At 43.7% G+C, this 19,065-nt stretch overlaps 1 protein-coding gene across 1 annotated transcript in view; it reads right to left on the bottom strand.

Annotated features, from left to right (window-relative positions):
- Positions 1–1,238: 1,238 nt before the first annotated feature.
- The window catches only part of LOC124721839 (autophagy-related protein 101), a 39,834-nt gene continuing 22,007 nt past the window's right edge, over positions 1,239–19,065 (bottom strand). The window contains exons 4-5 of the mRNA XM_047246967.1: positions 1,913–2,079; positions 1,239–1,762 (exon numbers count right to left, since the gene is read on the bottom strand). Of these exons, the coding sequence (XP_047102923.1) occupies positions 1,679–1,762; positions 1,913–2,079 (251 nt within the window). The 3' untranslated portion in view covers positions 1,239–1,678. The remainder of the gene's footprint in view (positions 1,763–1,912; positions 2,080–19,065) is intronic.

The following is a 19,065-nucleotide window of genomic DNA, read 5'->3' as shown; positions in this document are numbered from 1 at the left end:
AAAGTGTCTACGAAAAATGCAAGGTAGTGCAGTGTTTCTAAACAGGATTGTGTTTATGGGTGAAGTGTTGTTTACATACCATAGGCAAGTCATTCTTCGAAATATGCTCTATTGGTCAGTTTAAAATACACACAAGCAGAGAGAAGTCAATAAACAGTCTCCTTGGTCTGTCAATGTGTTATGTAAGCTTTTCAAGAATTTTATCACTGGTCCCAATTTCATTGATAGAGAGAACTGCACCACCCCTCCCCCCCCCCCCCCTTGTCCCCCCACATATTTAATCATTTGGGATATCCCTGTCCCCCCACATATTTAATCATTTGGGATATATCTCCTGCACCTGGTAAAACTTTATGAAGCCCCTTGGGCTCCAAATTCTGCAGGTCTTAATCCTATTAGAAAAATGTACAACTACCGCCATAGTCACAATCACTGTGTGTATCCTTTTTCACGAAACCTTCAAAAGTTGTGGAAAATAAGGTCCCATATATCCATAGACTTTAACCCCCCCACTCCTCCTCCACCTTGTGATGGAAACAACAGTTGCTCTGCATATTAGCAGTTGGCCTTAAAAATGTGACTTGACAATGTTTACAAAGTACTGGAGATGAGTGATGAAGTACTGTTGTCTACCAGTGGTAAACATGGCTTGAGAGACAGAGATCCATGTGCCTTGTCAACACTAAGGGCATTTTATATCTAAGTTACCAACTAAAAAGATGGCCAGAGGATAAAAGATTTGCTATTATGAATAGATACATCTTGTACCCCAATAATGAAGCTTATATTGCCTGCAACAGTGCTACAGTGATTGGTGTGTGTAACATGTGAACCAGAAGGTACTGAAGATTTCACATAATGATCAAAATTATGCCTAATGTTGTTTGCTCTACCTTCAGCTATTGGCTCAGACATTAACCTGTTAACCTGTCAAAATATGTTAGTTGATGGAATTTTTTGTGGGTGACAATTACAGAATGCACGTAGTACACAGAATACTGCAGCCCTCACATGACTGTGTATCAGTTTTCAACGGTGTCTCAGAAGAACAGACTACACATGGAATGTCATCCAGTGTAGCCAGCTGTACAGAGAAAGCAAATCAGTGCCACCTCTTCATGCCACTGTTAATTAAGGAAACGTGGGTGCGCACACACACCCACATGCGCACAAACACACTCACGCAGGAGGGGAGGCCTGGCACATGCACCTGTGCACGGAAATACACAAAGCTGAAATTATACATCATTCATTTATTCAAAACAACAATGACTTTCAGAGCTGCAACATTGTAGTCAAAACAAATCTGTCAATAAACACTCAAATTAAAAACATTTAAGGAGAAGACCACGAATCAAGCTCCAGTTATAAATAATTCACTGTCACATTATTAACAACAATGCTAAAACTAGTTTCTCAGACCAACCCACACACCAATTAGTGAGTGATTACAAAACAACAGGATTGTTGGAAGATGGCAGTTATCTTCATAGCCTCTGCTACTCAACATTCTCTCTTAAAATTTATAAATGGCAGGACAAATACTATGTACACGAACTGCGCACATCACCTCCCTGACAAAAATATTCTTCTCACAATCACTTTCTTCACACATAGAACCAAATGTTATCTTCAACACAGACATTTCTTGCATTGATATAGAACTTAAATTAATGACTTATAGTGAAAGAGTTTCCTTTATTAGCTTTTTCATTGTAGTACCAACTGATGTATTTGATGGCCCTGATGTTGTAAATGAGACCTGGAAAAAATATACAAAGAAAACATACATAATAAATATATCACCTTTTCAGAACAAAATTAATTCAAAGTTTCTACTTTGTTACTGACTGATACGTACATACAATTAATGCATGTGCACACAAATCCTGAAACTATGATCATTAATTACCTTGAACAAGTATGGCTGTACATCAGGGTATGTTGTGTCAAAAATCAAATCCAGCTCTGACTGATTGGGCATTTTGGGGACATACTCATGCCTATTCATAACTTCTGCTATGTACAATATTTTTTCTGTCAGCATGTCACCAACTTTTTCTCGGCAAACCTGACGCTCTGAAAGTGGAAAAAGAAAATTAAATAATGGACAGCATGAAAGCACATACAAACACATCTACTACACATAATTAACAAAAATGCAGTTTAGGCAATAAAATAGCCACTCAAATTTGAGAGTTACAAGATGGCCAGTTCCTTTCCTATGCCCTGCAAAAAATCTATTACACACTGGAGATGTTTATTCTGTGCACAGCACAGTCATACTTGTGAATCTAATAACACTAACAGACACATTCCTGTTCTGTTCTATGGTCAATGTGTATTCTCTCTCTCAGATGACCACCATGAAACTACACACACCAAAAAATGTTTTGCATCACCCCGGTTTCCAGAACTCCTGAAGATAGACATTGACTGGATATTGTATCACAGACACAGGCCCTTTGACTGTTCAGAGATGTCACTAAACCTGCCCAAAGATGTAAACAACAATGCATGAGCAACACCTATTAGAGGGAGGGGGTCCAACAGCAGATCAGTTCCTGTCATTCCACCAGGAAGGAGGAACATGGCTCGTGTTGTCTGTAGTTCAACCATGCCTAGACAGTCAATACCGCGATTCGATCATGCCTGCATTGTTACTTTGTGCCAGGAAGGGCTCTCAACAAGGGAAGTGTCAGGGGCGACTGAGTGAACCAAAGCAATGTTGTTCAGGCACGGAGGAGATACAGAGAGACAGGAACTGTCGATGACATGCCTCGCTCAGGCCGCACCAGGGCAGTGGATGCAGTGGATGACCGCTACCTACGGATTATGGCTTGGAAGAACTCCGACAGCAACACCACAATGTTGAATAATGCTTTTCATGCTGCCACAGGACGTCATGTTATAACTCAAACTGTGCGCAGTAGGCTGCATGATACACAACCTCACTCCCGAGGTCCATCTTTGCAACTATGACACCATGCAGCACGGCACAAATGGGCCCAACAACATGCCGAATGGATCGCTCAGGATTGGCATTACATTCTCTTCACCAATGAGTATCGCATATGCCTTCAACCAGACAATCGTCAGAGATGTGTTCAGAGGCAAGCTGGTCAGGCTGAATGCCTTAGACACATTGTCCAGCGAGTGGAGCAAGGTGGAGGTTTTGGGGTGGCATTATGTGGGGTCGACGTACGCTGCTGGTGGTCAAGGAAGGCACCGTAACTGCTGAACCATACGTGAATGCCACCGTCCGACCAATAGTGCAAGTATATCGGCAGCATATTGGCAAGGCATTCCTCTTCATGGACAACAATTTGCGCCCCCATCGTGCACATCTTGTTAATGACTTTCTTCAGGATAACATCACTTGACTAGAGGGGCCAGCATGTTCTTCGCGCATGAACCCTATCCAACATGCCTGGGATAGACTGAAAAGGGCTGTTTATGGATGACGTGACCCACCAACCACTCTGACAGATATACGCCAAATTGCCATTGAGGTGTGGGACAATCTGGACCAACAATGCCTTGATGAACTTGTGGGTAGTATGCCATGATGAATGTAGGCATGCATCAATGCAATAGGACTTGCTACTGGGTATTAGAGGTGCTGGTGTGTACAGCAATCTGGACCACCAACTCTGAAGGTCTCGCTGTATGGTGGTAGAACATGCAATGTGTGGTTTTCATGAGCAATAAAAAGGACAGAAATGATGTTTATGTTGATCTCTATTCCAATTTTTTGTAGAGGTTCCGGTACTCTCAGAACCGAGATGATGCAAAACTTTTTTTGATGTGTGTATTTTCCATACTGGCCAGTTAAAATGATGCCAATATCTTTAATATCTTATCCTGAACAGCTATTGCATCTTAAATTTTTGTTGGTATTTGTTCTCCATATGATTACTTCATTCTTATCTTCATTGTGGTTCTTTAAATATACAGTTATTTTAACTTAGTTCTGTATCAAAGTTCACTCTATTGGAACCATTATTAACCTCTGTTTTTCCACTAATGTCCTGCACTCTTATTATTCACTCAAAGGCCTCACCAATAAATAAATAAATATATTTTTGCAAACCTTTACTCCTTGCACTGGTTTGCTTTAATGTTATTATTTTGTATTATGTCCTCTGCTTGGCTACATCTTTTGCCTTTTCACAGTTCCTCCTCCTCCCATCATCATCATCATCATCATCATCATCATTTCAGAACATTTACTATATTTGATCTTTTACTCATCCTTTCACTCAACCACCACATTTTGTAAACACCTTAAGTTTTACGTTCATCTCCTTCCACAACTAATAGTTGGCTCATCTCCATCCCCTGGTTAAATACTTTTCCCCGAGATGAATTTTTAAACATATTCTGATTTGTCACTCAGTGGTGGTGGTGGTGGTGGTTAGTGTTTAACGTCCCGTCGACAACGAGGTCATTAGAGACGGAGCGCAAGCTCGGGTTAGGGAAGGAAATCGGCCGTGCCCTTTCAAAGGAACCATCTCGGCATTCGCCTGAAACGATTTAGGGAAATCACGGAAAACCTAAATCAGGATGGCCGGAGACGGGATTGAACCGTCGTCCTCCCGAATGCGAGTCCAGTGTGCTAACCACTGCGCCACCTCGCTCGGTTGTCACTCAGTGAATGTACATTTACTCTTCATATAATTCTATTCTTCCAGAGCTGCCTCTTTCTGCAAAGGCCAGCTTGTGCACTGTAGAGACATCAATTTATCCCTTCCCACTAACAAGCGCCCCCCCCTCCCCCCAATTCTGTTATTTACCTATAATTCCAAGCACTGCAGCCTTTGGTATCTTACTTCCTCTTTTTGTTCAAGGGATTTTTGTCTTTTTTTTAAAGTCAAGTTTCTAACTGATGTGTTGTTCATTCTGCTATATTATGTGGTTGTCTGCTTGCCTCAGAGATGAATGCTATTATTCATGAAGAACAGCAGTAGTACACAGTGATATGCACATTCATCTTTTAACTGTACTTTTGCTGCTGACATATTCCTAGTCACCACTTTTCTGAAGTTCAAATTTTTCTCCTCTTTCTTTTTGTAATTAACAGCATCTCCTTGTCCATAAATTGACATAACTATAAACTATTACCGAATTTTTTCATGAAGATTTTGTTTTGTCATTAACTGGTGGACACACACACACACACACACACACACACACACACACACACACACACACTCTCTCTCTCTCTCTCTCTCTCTATCTCTCTCTCTCTCTCTCTCTCTCTCTCTCTCTCTCTACAATGCTTGGTGAACCACTTTTTTGACAGCAGCACTTTCACTATGATTGTTGTACTATAGTTCAATTCTTTTATCTTGGCGGCTCGCGCATGCCCGCCCAGACGCTGGAGATTGCTGCGTTGCCAGTTGCACACGATGCACGCGCCAATAGAAGCAGCGCCATAGTATAGCATAGTTCGCAAGCTTACGTGTAGGGGGGAGCGCGCAGTTCATGAAGTAAAGCCACCACGGCCGCATTAACCCTTTCGCTGCTACAAAGACGTGCTCCCTGCATTCCGCGCTGTGGGCGATTTTGTCACTGCACTGCTCACCTGTGCAGACACATTGTGTTCTGACTGCTTTGACACTCTTTATCATTCGATTCCACAAAAACTATTTGGCTCAAAAATTAGATTTTTACCTATCTTCTTGACTGATACCTTCCCCCCATAAATGACTTAATTTTGTTTCGATGTTCAACGCAGTTATTATGCAGCATTAAATATAGTAAACATTTGCACGAAATTTTGAAGAGTTTGCAGAGGTAAAAGTCCGTAGAGTATACTTTCCGTATGGTCGATTTTAGTTGCCACAATGTTGAGAATGAAATGTGGACAAGATACCTATATATTTCATTTAATTGAAGTACCACATAAGTGTCATATGTAATATTGAGAAATATTCCACCTTTCGCAACCGTAACAGAAGTTTTACTTACACTGGGCACGTTTGGCTTTATTTTAAAGCACTTCAATCAATCAAAAGGAAGTAGACAAAATACATTAAACAAAACTGTGGACTTACAAAAACATTAGGACTTGAATATACCATCTGTCAGTGAAGTACTCAGAGTTATGTCAAATATAATTTTGTGTGTGGCACACACAAACAGCATTTATTTGCTAAAACACTGATGAGCCAACACAAGCGTTGAATATTGTGCTACCGCAGCACAAAACTACGAAAGGTGACTTGGCAATGGAGGACACAAAATACAGTCCTCTTATGATGCTTCAAAAGAGAGAAACGCGTCTGGTCTAAATAAGTCGCTTATTACAGTTGCAGAAGAGGGATATATTTCAATACCATTGGTAAAACTGCGACTGTGGAACAAAAACAAGAAATATAACATGAATACCATTGTGTATGTGCCATACCTTTCACCGATGGAAGTGCTTTAAAATAAAGCCAAACGCGCCGTGTGTATATAAAACTTTTATTACAGTCGCGAAAGACTGAATATTTCTCAATATTACATATGACACCTATGTGGTACTTAAATTAAATGAGATATTGTTATACAGTAAATATTATATGAAATTTAGGTATCTTGTCCACATTTCATTCTCAACATTGTGGCAACTAAAATCGACCATACGGAAAGTATACGCTATGGACTTTTACCTCTGCAAACTCTTCAAAATTTCGTGCAATGGTTTACTACATTTAATGCTGCACATCAAAACAAAATTAAGTCATTTATGGGGGGAAGGTATCAGGCAAGAAGACGTGTAAAAATCAAATTTTTTGGCCAAATAGTTTTTGTGAAATCGAATGATAAGTGTGTCAAAGCAGTGGGAACACCATGTGTCTGCACAGGCGAGAGGTGCAGTGATGACAAAATCGCGCACAGCGCGGAATGCGGGGAGCACGTGTCTGCAGCAGCGAAAAAGTTAATGAAGAGGCAAAGCACTAGAAATTTCATTCAAACGAATAAAATTCGTGAAGTAAGGCACTCCAATATTGTTTTTAAATAAAGAAAATATTAAGCCCCGCACAAGGTTTGAACTCATAACCTTTCACTTGGCAGCCTAACACCTTAACCATTCCGCTACCTCCGCTCATCGAACAGTGTAACTCCATAATGACTGTAACACCTCACGCAACTACTTATAAACACTGTTGGTATGACTATGAATTACTCACACTTCGTCGAAGTACAATAGGAAATAAATAATTACCGCTGTTCTTTATTGCGAAAAAGCAGTTCGTGAGATTGAAACAAACACCTTTCCTTGCTATCGCCTGAATTAGGAGCCTTATTGCTTGTTTGGTTTAATTAATTAATAGAATATGAAGAAATTGGTATAAAGAACGCTTTTTCCAAACTTTCTGTAAAAGAAAGTCTGCTATCAAGACATTGCTTTTGTTCTATTACTTTATTTATGACTGAACGTTTCTAAAACTGAAGACACTTGTCTGTGCTATGCACTGCTGTCGACATCTGGCAACGTCGTTCTCTGCTGATTGGCTGACTGTGTTTTGTGACGTCAGATGCGCAGAACGAACCTAAACTCGGCTGCCAAGATATATGACGCGCACTTTAGTGGACTACTGTGTTTTGACAAGTTGGTATACAGACTTTTCATGCAAAAACCAAGTATGCACATGCACAAGCACAGCAAATACAGCCCACTGGGTTATTTCTACAAGAATCAAATTTACTTCCCGTGTCTCCTTGCATCCTTGCACCCCCCCCCCCTGCCATATGTGGTATTCATCAATTCATTCCCCAACTCATGTCTAGTGTAGAGTTTTTTATCAGTGATTGTTCCCACTGACTTTCTTACACAGACACGAAAGTACTCTGCACTTTCTCATTTACATGTCACCTGCATAAAGTCCTGTTAAGGTTCTCCAGACTGCCACTACTCTAAAGATCATGTCCCACTGCATTTTGTTCAAGGCTGGTCATTTTATTCGTATGGGATTTGAGTGACAGTCCATTCTCTAAGTAAATAACTTAATATCAGGTTAACACTATGCATATTAATTATGTTTTCTGTAGTTAAATCACTGGGTTTTTGTTCAATGAAAGGTAGCTCTTTACGAACATGTGTATCATCTTACTAATGTCCATTTGCAGTCTGTGCATTTATCACTTAAGAGAGCTATGGTGTCATAACATTATCATTCCATACTGTCTCTTGAACTTTCTGATAGTAACATGATCAGCAGAAGTGGTAACTCCTGTTACACTTACAATGCCACTGAAGTGTAAGATGCAGATCTGTGGCTGTATCCTACAAGAATGTACCACAGCTAATTTTGAGGACAAACCTTAATGATATGCTGGATGATTACGGCAGATGATACAGAGCACTTTCAGTTTCTTTCTACAGTAAATTGTAAGGATACAGTATATACAAGACAGGATTCTTTAGTCACTGAGTCTGGCAAAGGATGATACCCATCTGCAATTGCTGATGCACTTCATGTATATCTGAAAATATACTCAAAATTGCACATGACAACAATCTGTTGCAACTAGAGTTTCACTCTATCGAAACTATGGTTCAGTAGTTTTGGTACACTACATAAATAGTGTAGTAAATGGTAAGGTTACTGGTAGTACCAGCAGGGAAATAAACAAAAGAACATGTAAGAGACAAGCTGGGAGCCAATTACCCCCTCCCCCCCCCCTCTCACTCTCTCTCTCTCTCTCTCTCTCTCTCTCTCTCTCTCTCTCTCTCTCTCTCTCTCCCCCCCCCCCCCCCCTTGCTTTGTTTGATATGCACATAATTTAGATCTCCCTTTATTCAGTGTTAGTCAGCTGAGTATTCTAAAACCTTACAGTAAGTTTTGTTTTTTTTTTTTTTTTTTTTTTGGTTTTAGGGCGCACAACTTCAATGGTCATTAGCGCCCAGACTACATTAGGAATGCACCGCGAGTCACAAGTTTAAAACAGCAACAAAACGGAAAACACGATAAAAGACAGACTGACAGGCATAGGATTAAAAAAAAGAAAACAGCATAATCAAATGTCCTTTGAGAGGGTTGTCAAATTGATAAAATGAAGAATGCGAGCAGCTGCTCGTGGGTCATCCGCTAAAATGGCTTCTACAGTACATGGCAGGCCAAGATCAAGACGCAGGGTGTTAAAATCCGGACAGGACGTTAAAATGTGGTGGACATCAGCAATTGCCCACATGGGCAGAACGGCGCCGGCGCAGCCGTCAGCAGATGGCGATGGCTGAACTGGCAGTGTCCAATTCTTAACCGGGCCAAAACTACCTCCTCCCACCGAGAAGGGCGTGAGGAGGACGTCCAAGCCACGGGAAGAGGTTTCAAGGCCCGAAGCTAGTTGTCTGTAAGTGCAGCCCAATCGGCATGTCACAGCGATAAAATGCGCCGACAAATGACCCTGCTACAATCTGACGAAGGGACACAACAAGAAGCTGTCCGAGGCTGGAGGACCGCAGCCTTGGCCGCGGCATCTGCAGCTTCGTTCCCAGGGATACCGACATGGCCAGGAACCCACTAAAAGCTAACCGGAGAACCGATGTCCACCAGCTGCTGAAGAGAGCGTTGGATCCGGTGCACGAAAGGGTGAACCGGGTAGGGATCACTGAGGCTCTGGATAGCGCTCAGGGAATCGGAGCAGATGACATATGCAGAATGTCGGTGGCGGCAGATGTAAAGAACTGCCTGGTAGAGGGCAAAGAGCTCAGCTGTGAAGACCGAACAATGGCCATGGAGCCGGTATTTGAAACTTTGTGCCCCGACAATAAAAGAACACCCGACCCCGTCATTGGTCTTAGAGCCATCTGTATAAATGAAGGTCATAATAATGAACTTCGAACGAAGTTCGACAAAACGGGAGTGGTAGACTGAACCGGGGGTAACCTCCTTCGGGAGCGAGCAGAGGTCAAGGTGGACGCGAACCTGAGCCTGGAGCCAAGGTGGCGTGTGGCTCTCGCCCACTCGAAAGGTTGCAGGGAGTGAAAAATTAAGGTGTTGAAGGAGGCGACGAAAGCGAACTCCAGGGGGTAGCAGGGCAGAGACATACAACCCGTATTGACTGTCGAGAGAGTCATCAAAAAAGGAACGATAAGATGGGTGGTCGGGCATTGCCAGTAGCCGACAGGCATACCGACAAAGCAGTATATCGCGCCGGTAGGTGAGTGGCAACTCACCAGCGTCAGCATGAAGACTCTCGACGGGACTAGTATAAAACGCTCCGATCGCAAGTCGTAAACCCCGATGTTGTATGGAGTTGAGGCGGCACAAGATGGATGGCCGTGCAGAGGAGTATACGAAGCTCCCATAATCCAGCTTGGAGCGGACGATCGACCGATATAGGGGAAGTAGAACGGTTCGATCCGCTCCCCACGACATACCACTGAGAACACGGAGGACATTTAGAGGACGGGTACAACGGGCAGCCAAATATGACACATGTGGAGACCAACTAAGTTTCCTGTCAAATGTAAGACCTAAAAATTTTGTTGTCTCCACAAATGGGAGAGCAACGGGACCGAGTCGTAAGGACGGTGGGAGAAACTCTTTGTAGCGCCAGAAGTTAATACAGACCGTCTTCTCGGCAGAAAAACGGAAGCCATTGGCGACACTCCAGGAGTAAAGACGGTCATGAGAACGCTGAAGACAGCGCTCCAGGAAACACGTACACTGTGCGCTGCAATAGATGGTAAAACCATCCACGAAAAGGGAGCCTGATACATCAGCTGGGAGGCAATCCATTATTGGATTGATCGCTATGGCGAAGAGAGCGACGCTCAAAACTGAGCCCTGTGGCACTCCACTCTCCTGGCGAAAGGTGTGTGACAGGACAGAACCCACACGTACCCTGAACTGTCGAAGCATTAAAAAGGAACGAATAAAAAGAGGGAGGCGACCGCGAAGGCCCCATGTATGCATGGTGCGGAGAATGTGCCCGCCCTCCAACAGGTGTCATAAGCCTTCTCCAAATCAAAGAACACAGCCGCGGTTGGGCGCTTCCGCAAGAAGTTATTCATAATGAAGGTCAACAAGATAACCAGATGGTCAACAGCAGAGTGGCGCCTACGAAATCCACATTGTACGTTGGTAAGTAGGCGTCGAGACTCGAGCAGCCAAACCAATCGAGAGTTAACCATTCGCTCCATCACTTTACAGACACAGCTGGTAAGCGAGATGGGTCGATAACTGGAAGGCAAGTGCTTGTCTTTCCCCGGCTTAGGAATCGGTACAACAATAGACTCGCGCCAGCATGCGGGAACATGTCCCTCAATCCAGATGCGATTATAAGTACGAAGAAGAAAACCTTTACCCGCAGGAGAAAGGTTCTTCAGCATCTGAATATGAATAGAATCAGGCCCTGGAGCGGAGGACCATGATCGGCCAAGTGCGTTTTCGAGTTCCCGCATGGTGAATGGGGCATTATAACTTTCACGATTCGAGGAGCGGAAGTTAGGTGGCCTAGCCTCCTCTGCCTGTTTGCGGGGGAGGAAGGCAGGGTGGTAATGAGCGGAGCTCGAAACCTCTGCGAAAAAGCGGCCGAAGGCATTGGAGACAGCCTCAGGGGCCACAAGGACGTCATTCGCGACCGTCAAGCCAGAAACTGGTGAGTGGACCTTAGTGCCAGATAGCCGGCGCAGGCTATCCCAGACAACAGAAGAAGGAGTAAAACTGTTGAAGGTGCTTGTGAAAGCAGCCCAGCTGGCTTTCTTGCTTTCTTTAATAATACGACAACACTGTGCACGTAATCGTTTATAATTGATACAATTCGCCACTGTAGGGTGGCGTTTAAAGGTGCGTAAAGCACGTCGACGAGCACGTAAAGCGTCTCTACATGCTGCGGTCCACCAGGGGACCGGTACGCGACGTGGAGAAGAAGTAGGGTGAGGGATGGAATATTCAGCAGCAGTGAGAATGACTTCCGTGAGGTGTGCGACCTGACTATCGCAGCTTGTGAAGGTTTCATCCTGAAAGGTCGCCCTGGAAGAGAAGAGCCCCCAGTCTGCTTTGGAGATGTTCCAACTAGATGAGCACGGAGAGGGGGTATGCTGCAGGAGATGGATAACACACGGGAAGTGGTCGCTCGAATATGTAACAGAAAGTGCATACCACTCAAACCGGCGTGCAAGTTGGGGAGTACATATAGAGAGGTCTAAATGGGAATAGGTGTGAGATGTGTCCAAAAGAAAAGTAGGGGCGCCAGTATTGAGGCAGACAAGATTGAGCTGGTTGAAAAGGTCTGCTAACAGGGAGCCCCTCGGGCAGGATGCTGGAGAGCCCCAAAGGGGATGGTGGGCATTGAAGTCTCCAGTTAACAAAAATGGTGCAGGTAGCTGAGCAATAAGTTGCATCATGTCTGCCCTGGTAACGGCAGACGACGATGGAGTGTAAACGGTACAAATGGAAAATGTAAGAGGGGGGAGAGTAATGCGGATGGCAACTGCCTGCAGGCCGGTGTGCAACGTGATGGGATCGTAGTAAATATCATCCCGGACCAGCAACATAACCCCTCCATGAGCTGGGATACCTACCACAGGGGGTAGGTCAAAACGCACAGAGGTGTAGTGTGCCAAGGCAATTTGATCGCATGGGCGTAGCTTCGTTTCCTGGAGGGTTACGACGAGCGGACGGTGCAAGCGGAGCAGCAACTTCAAGTCCTCTCGGTTGGAGCGAATGCTGCGAATATTCCAGTGAATAAGTGCCATAGTAAGAAAAAAAAGGGAAGATGAAAGAAGGGGTCACCTCGAAGGCCGCTGAGGGCCTGGCTTCGAGCGAGCACTGCCGCCGCTATCAGTAGGCGGACAGTCATCGTCCATTGGGTCTATAGGTTCATCGGCCATCTTGGGAAGATGGCCGGGAGGGGGAGCTTCCTCCACCGGTGAACGGCCAGATGTTCGGCTACCAGCGGTGCGCCCAGGCGAAACGGATGACGGCCTGGGGCGGCAACCGCTGGGTGGCGCAGGAGAAGAAACGCGCCACGGCGGAGAAGGAGAACTGTGCTTCCTATGAGCCTTCTTGGAAGGTCGTTTGGTGGAAGTATCAGTCGAAGGCTGGAAGGTCGTTTGGTGGAAGTATCAGTCGAAGGCTGGGAGGTCGAGGTACGTAGGAAGTCTGCACGGGACGGTTCCTTCTTGAAGGCCCGTGCATCTGGCTTCTGGGTCTTCGTCTTAGCAGAAGCTGATGAAGGGGCTGGTGTCTGTGGGGTGATGGGAGGAAGAGGAGACGTCGACCGCGCGATCGTAGCACTGGCCGAACGGACGACCGTGGTGTTGAAGGTCAGATCGCATGTCTGGGTTGCCACCTCCCTGGTAGTCCGAGGAGAGGCAAGGACAGTACTGTATTTCCACGCTGGGAGCAGCGTGGGCTTCCTACTAGCCAATAGCTTGCGAGCAGCCGAGGTGGACACTTTCTCTTTGACCCGAATTTCTTGGATACAGCGTTCTTCCTTATAGACAGGACAGTCGCGGGAGGATGCGGCATGGTCACCCTGACAGTTCACACAACAAGGAGACGGAGGTGGACAGTCACCCTCATGGGCATCCCTGCCACAAGTGACACATTTAGCCGCATTGGAACAAGACTGTCTAGTGTGATTGAAACGCTGACACTGGTAGCAGCGCGTAGGTGTCGGGACATAGGGGCGAACAGAAATAACCTCGTAGCCCGCCTTGATGCGCGATGGCAGCTTAACACTATCAAAGGTCAAGAAAAGTGTCCGGGTCGGTACAAGGTCATTGTTGACCTTTTTCATGACCCTATGGACAGCCGTCACGCCCTGCTCAGCAAGGAAAGATTGAATCTCCTCGTCAGTCAAGCCGTCGAGGGATCCAGTATAGACCACACCACGAGACGAATTCAAAGTTCGGTGAGCCTCCACCCGGACAGGGAACGTGTACAGGAGTGTGGCCCGAAGCAGTTTTTGTGCCTGAAAGGCACTCTCAGTTTCGAGTAATAAGGTACCGTTACGCAACCTAGTACAAGATTTGACAGATCCGGCTATGGCATCTACGCCCTTCTGGATAACGAAAGGGTTGACAGAGGAAAAATCCTTTCCGTCCTCAGATCGAGAAACGACGAGGAACTGTGGGGCAGGCGGTAGTACTTTTGTCACTGGTAGCTGGTCAAGTTTCCGTTTTTGGGCAGAAGTCGAGAGAGATGGAGTGAAATCCATTGCGGAGGAATCCCCCATGATTGCCAGCGTCTCCGATGGCGCGCTCCTTCCTTGTGGGGACCCTCTCAGAGGGCACTCCCGCCTTAGGTGAATGTTTACACCTCAGGTCACACCTCCCGAGAAACAGACGGAGGGACCAATCAGCATGGTCAGAAGGTATCAGCTCAGGCAATCACCCCTCCCCGGGCCTGGCCTTTACCAGGGGGTACGCGCATGCCTTACATGTCTACCCAGGGTGGGGAATTACGCGTTACCCCGTCACCGGCTACGCGTGCGAACGCGTGGGTCGGCCTTCAGGCGCGCACAGGGAGGAAGGAAGAAGAGGAAAAAGGAGAGAGAGAGAGAGAGAGAGAGAGAGAGAGAGAGAGAGAGAGAGAGAGAGAGAGAGAGAGAACAGACTGTCTCAAACGCCGAGGCGCAGACCAGAGAAGGCAAGGAGAAGAAGGCAATGAGAAGGCAAGGAGAAGAAGGCAATGAGAAGGCAAGGAGAAGAAGGCAATGAGAAGGCAAGGAGAAGAAGGCAATGAGAGGGCAAGGAGATTTTGCAGGGGAAAGAGTAAGGAAGACAGTGAGGTGGAGAAGAGCAAAGAAAGGGACCAACCAAAGGAAGGAAGAAACGAGAAGTGAAAAAGCAAAATGACCGCAAATAGAGGTCGTGGAACCGTCCGTCTCCGGACGCAGGCGTTAACTACCCCCTTGAGGGGGAGGGACTCCTTTTAGTCGCCTCTCACGACAGGCAGGAATACCTCGGGCCTATTCTAATCCCCGGACCCGCAGGGGGGAACAGTAAGTTTGTAGGTAATTAAAAAAAATTAGTTTATTGTGTATTTCCTGTGATTTTATGTAACCAAAGCAGTTACTTTTGATGCAAGTACAGTTTACATACACAAACAAAAATATATATATAATTATTGTTGTTATTTTGTACGCAATAGAAATTCTTCATCATGAGCAAGTATGCTATTATGAATCACAACTTATCAGTTAAGGTACTAATAAATTTTAAATGCCAATCTGTGAAAAAAAAAGCTGTGGTAGCTATTACAGAGTAAAGTGAAATGATCAACAGCAAACAGTATTTATCACATCATGATTTAAAGGAGAAGATGAAGTAATCACAAAGATTTCAAAAGGATCCATTTTACTGTACCAGACTAGCTGGTTTTATTTGAACAACCGCTCTGTTTCATTGACAACTGAGTACTTTTGCTTTCTTCAGGCATTGTCAAGCAATTTGGTGACAAAAATTATAACAAGTTATGGGCAGCTTTGAACAAACAAGAAATAACAAACATACATTCCCCAGTTACATTTACTACACACAAAATGTGTAATATGCTTCCATTTGTCAGAAACACTGGGCTGACTTACACAATGATGTGACAAGATGCTGACAAGAATTTCATGTAAAGTTTCAATACAATTGCAGACTGCAAATTATACATACAGCTCTCATTTCAACAACATTCTTTAACCAATATACCACCTGCATTATTTATAACATACATAGCCTTTATACAATGATTATTTTAGTTGTGTCATTGACTTGGCACAAGCCACAATAGATCATCATCTTCCCATTGCATTCTAACATTTACATTTTTAATCCATACAATGTATCACCTCGGAATATTCATGTTATAATGCCAAATATAGTATTTGAGAATTTTGTAATATATTCAAGTACTTCATAGTCTTGTATTTCAGTTATCTATCACTGAGCTATTTACAACATATGACAGTTCAAGAGTATCATTAGTATTCTCCTCCTATCAATGACATAGTATCAACTTTCTTATACAATCCTGAAGTTAGCTCAAAGAAAAGCCTTAGGGCATTATTGGCTGGTAGACAATGGCACCTTTATTCCATGAACTGTGACTGCTTTGCCTTCAATGTATCTGTCCAGTGTATGTGACTACAAGTTCATGTACAGTTCAGTGGCGTGTTTGTGTTGTCGTTGACAAACAGAGAAGACGAGTGTTAAACCAAGTGCCAGAGCTTTGACTAATACTTCTCTCTAATAGCATCAAGGAGGCCACTGAACTTAACATCACCAATCATGGCGTCACTTGATCTCATTCTACAAAACACTGCAGAGAGGTTTGGAAGAACACATGACATTGACACAAACGCCTGGTGATGAGAAACTGTATATCACCACCTCTCCTCCCTTGCCAGCCAAATAATGGTGATTTCTTCCATCACCAGGATTCAAACGCAGAAGCATTTGTTCACAACCTCAGCAACAAAGGTATGTAGCAGTTAGCTGCATTTTTTGCTTATAGCATTCCCGATCACACTGGTTTCATTTCAGCCACAATTCTGCACATGTATTCAATATGAATACATTTCTCATTTCTTTGGTTACCAAACAATGGAAAATATAGGATGGAACATAACAACTGTGTGTATGTGTGTGTGTGTGTGTGTGTGTGTGTGTGGGGGGGGGGGGGGGGGGGGGGGTTTCAATGAAGGCCTTGTTAACCGAAAGCTCACTTTCTAACAGTCTTTTTGTTATGCCTACCTGCGACTCAGTATCTCTGCTATACGGTGCGTACCAAGTATCCTTTCCATAATATTGTTTCTTTGGATATACATTTTCCAGGTGATTAACACTAAACTTGCTCATGTCAAGTGTCTATATAACCAAGCCCCCCCTCCCTTTTTACCAGCAGCCTTTTCAAACATATGGTAAGTATCGGAAAACTTTTCCATGTATGTTTGAAGACTGATTGTTTACCACAACCTAAATGATATTGTGAACCGCCTGTCAGCTGCACCACAACACTTTGTACATAAGACCCCTATTTTCTCTAAAGAATGCTCTTCTTCCAGCACTCCATCACAAAACCAATTAACGGTATTTTGTGGTTACCTGTGGTCAGTTGTATGGTGCACAATAAAGTGTTAATATCTGTATTAATTTCTTAAACTGATATGTTTTTGGCCTTCCCATTAAAGTACATTAATGTATTTGCATAAGAAACCATCCCAGAATTATCTCCTACAGATTCAGAAAAACCATGGAACACATGTCAGATTTCAAACCATACTACTCCAGTGTTTATGTCACTACATCACTTTGCTTTGTAGGAAAGCTGGAAGATTTTATTCAAATTCAGTACTTCACACAGCAATTAACTTCTCTATAACAAACAATGTAACTCTTATCTACTGTCTGAAATCATTTTATTTACTTCAATATAATTCATCCTTATGTGTAGCTGTCATCTTCTATCAAACCTAAAGAAAATGTACACGAGCCCATGTGTATTACACTGCTATTTCAAAAATAAACACTAAAATAAACTGATGAAATTGTAAAACAACAGTTCACTATCAATTGTATGGTTACTGAATAAGCTGCCTGCCTAAGCATCAGGAGGCTTCCAGCAGTTAAGACTGAATTACAGCCTTTACTTCATCTACTACACACATCACCGTTACTACTAGTGCTTAGCTGCAAGTACTCAATAAAATAACAAAACATCTTTTTTCATATCCATCAACCAAATATCGAAACCTAATTATTGGAATGTAGATATATGACCACATTTTTTTCCAATGGAATGTGCACAGAAATTTAAATTTTTTATGTCAGGCACACAAATTATAATCAGTTCCTATTCATGTCATGTACCTATCTGTTTATGTTTCACTGAACTTTATTGATTGGAAAGTGTATAAAAGAGGGTCACATATGGCAATCTCAAGGCTCATTATGAAATAGAAAAGACAACTGGCTGTGGAGAATCTGCAGATATTACAGTTTTAATGTACTTACTAACCAGAGAAAGTTGCTATCAAGATTATGAACAACTCTGGACTTGGGGATGACCTACCTACACATGCCAAGAATAGGAAGCACTGAAGAGACTTTTACATCATCATATACGTAAACAGCATGAAGTCGTCAAAGCAGATCAACAAAGTTGCTGAGGATGCGGGGGGCAGAGGGGGCCGTGGCAGGAGCAGCATCGTGCGCAAGGTGTTGGCAGCTGAGGTGGAGCCTGCAAAACATGCATCATGTGCTGAGGCTACAAGGGGCCAGCAACAGGCGCACAGATGGGGGCATGGACAGGTGCATGGGGAGCCCCTGCCTGCTGGCAGCCAAGAACATATATAATGTGTAAACCAGCTCCTGCAGATGCTTATAAACAGGGGGCTTCAATTGCCAACCGGAGGTGTGGGTGGTGTATGTCAAGCCGCCATAGATGTCCGAGTTGGAGGTGTACAGGATGGCGCCATCAGTAGATGGCAACCGTGTGGTGGCCGCGCACAAGAAACCGCTGTCGAGTGATGCCCGGAACTACAAGCACATCTGCACACTGAGCTGCTTGTCATCTAGTATTCCAGGCATACAAAATCTCTTCAAGATCTTTTACCAGTCAATGTCAACACACAGTTTTGCCTTTAGATTTTCATTATTATACTTTGTGAGAATGTTCCTAAGTATGAACCTTTGTCTTTTTAAGACACATTCATTTCCTGACATTAGAATCTGGTACCCCGCAAATGATAATGTTTTTATGCAATATACATTTGTGATTTTCCCACCCTTGCCTTATTTACTGTTACGATTCATTATTTCACTACCTCTAATGTTAAATTTGAGGGTTACTTCACAGCAGATCTCCATTGTTTCAATGTTCATTTAAAGTCATTGGCAGAAATCTAAAGGACAGCATACACACTTTACAGTAATTGCAGTCTGCTATTACTCATACTTTTGCTGAGCTAGTTCTCAAATTCAACATTACAGTAGAAACAATAATTACTCATAACTGTAATAGACCACACAGTTGTCTAAGTATCTGAACAATGTATAAATTTTCTGGACAAATTCTACAGTCTAGTTTTGATATGTACAGTTTTTATCAGAGTTCATTATATGGGTTA

The sequence above is a fragment of the Schistocerca piceifrons genome, chromosome X (assembly GCF_021461385.2).
Source record: "Schistocerca piceifrons isolate TAMUIC-IGC-003096 chromosome X, iqSchPice1.1, whole genome shotgun sequence".
NCBI lineage: Eukaryota > Metazoa > Arthropoda > Insecta > Orthoptera > Acrididae > Schistocerca > Schistocerca piceifrons.
Note: the sequence above shows the minus strand (reverse complement) of the source record. Positions and strands in the feature narration are given on the sequence as shown.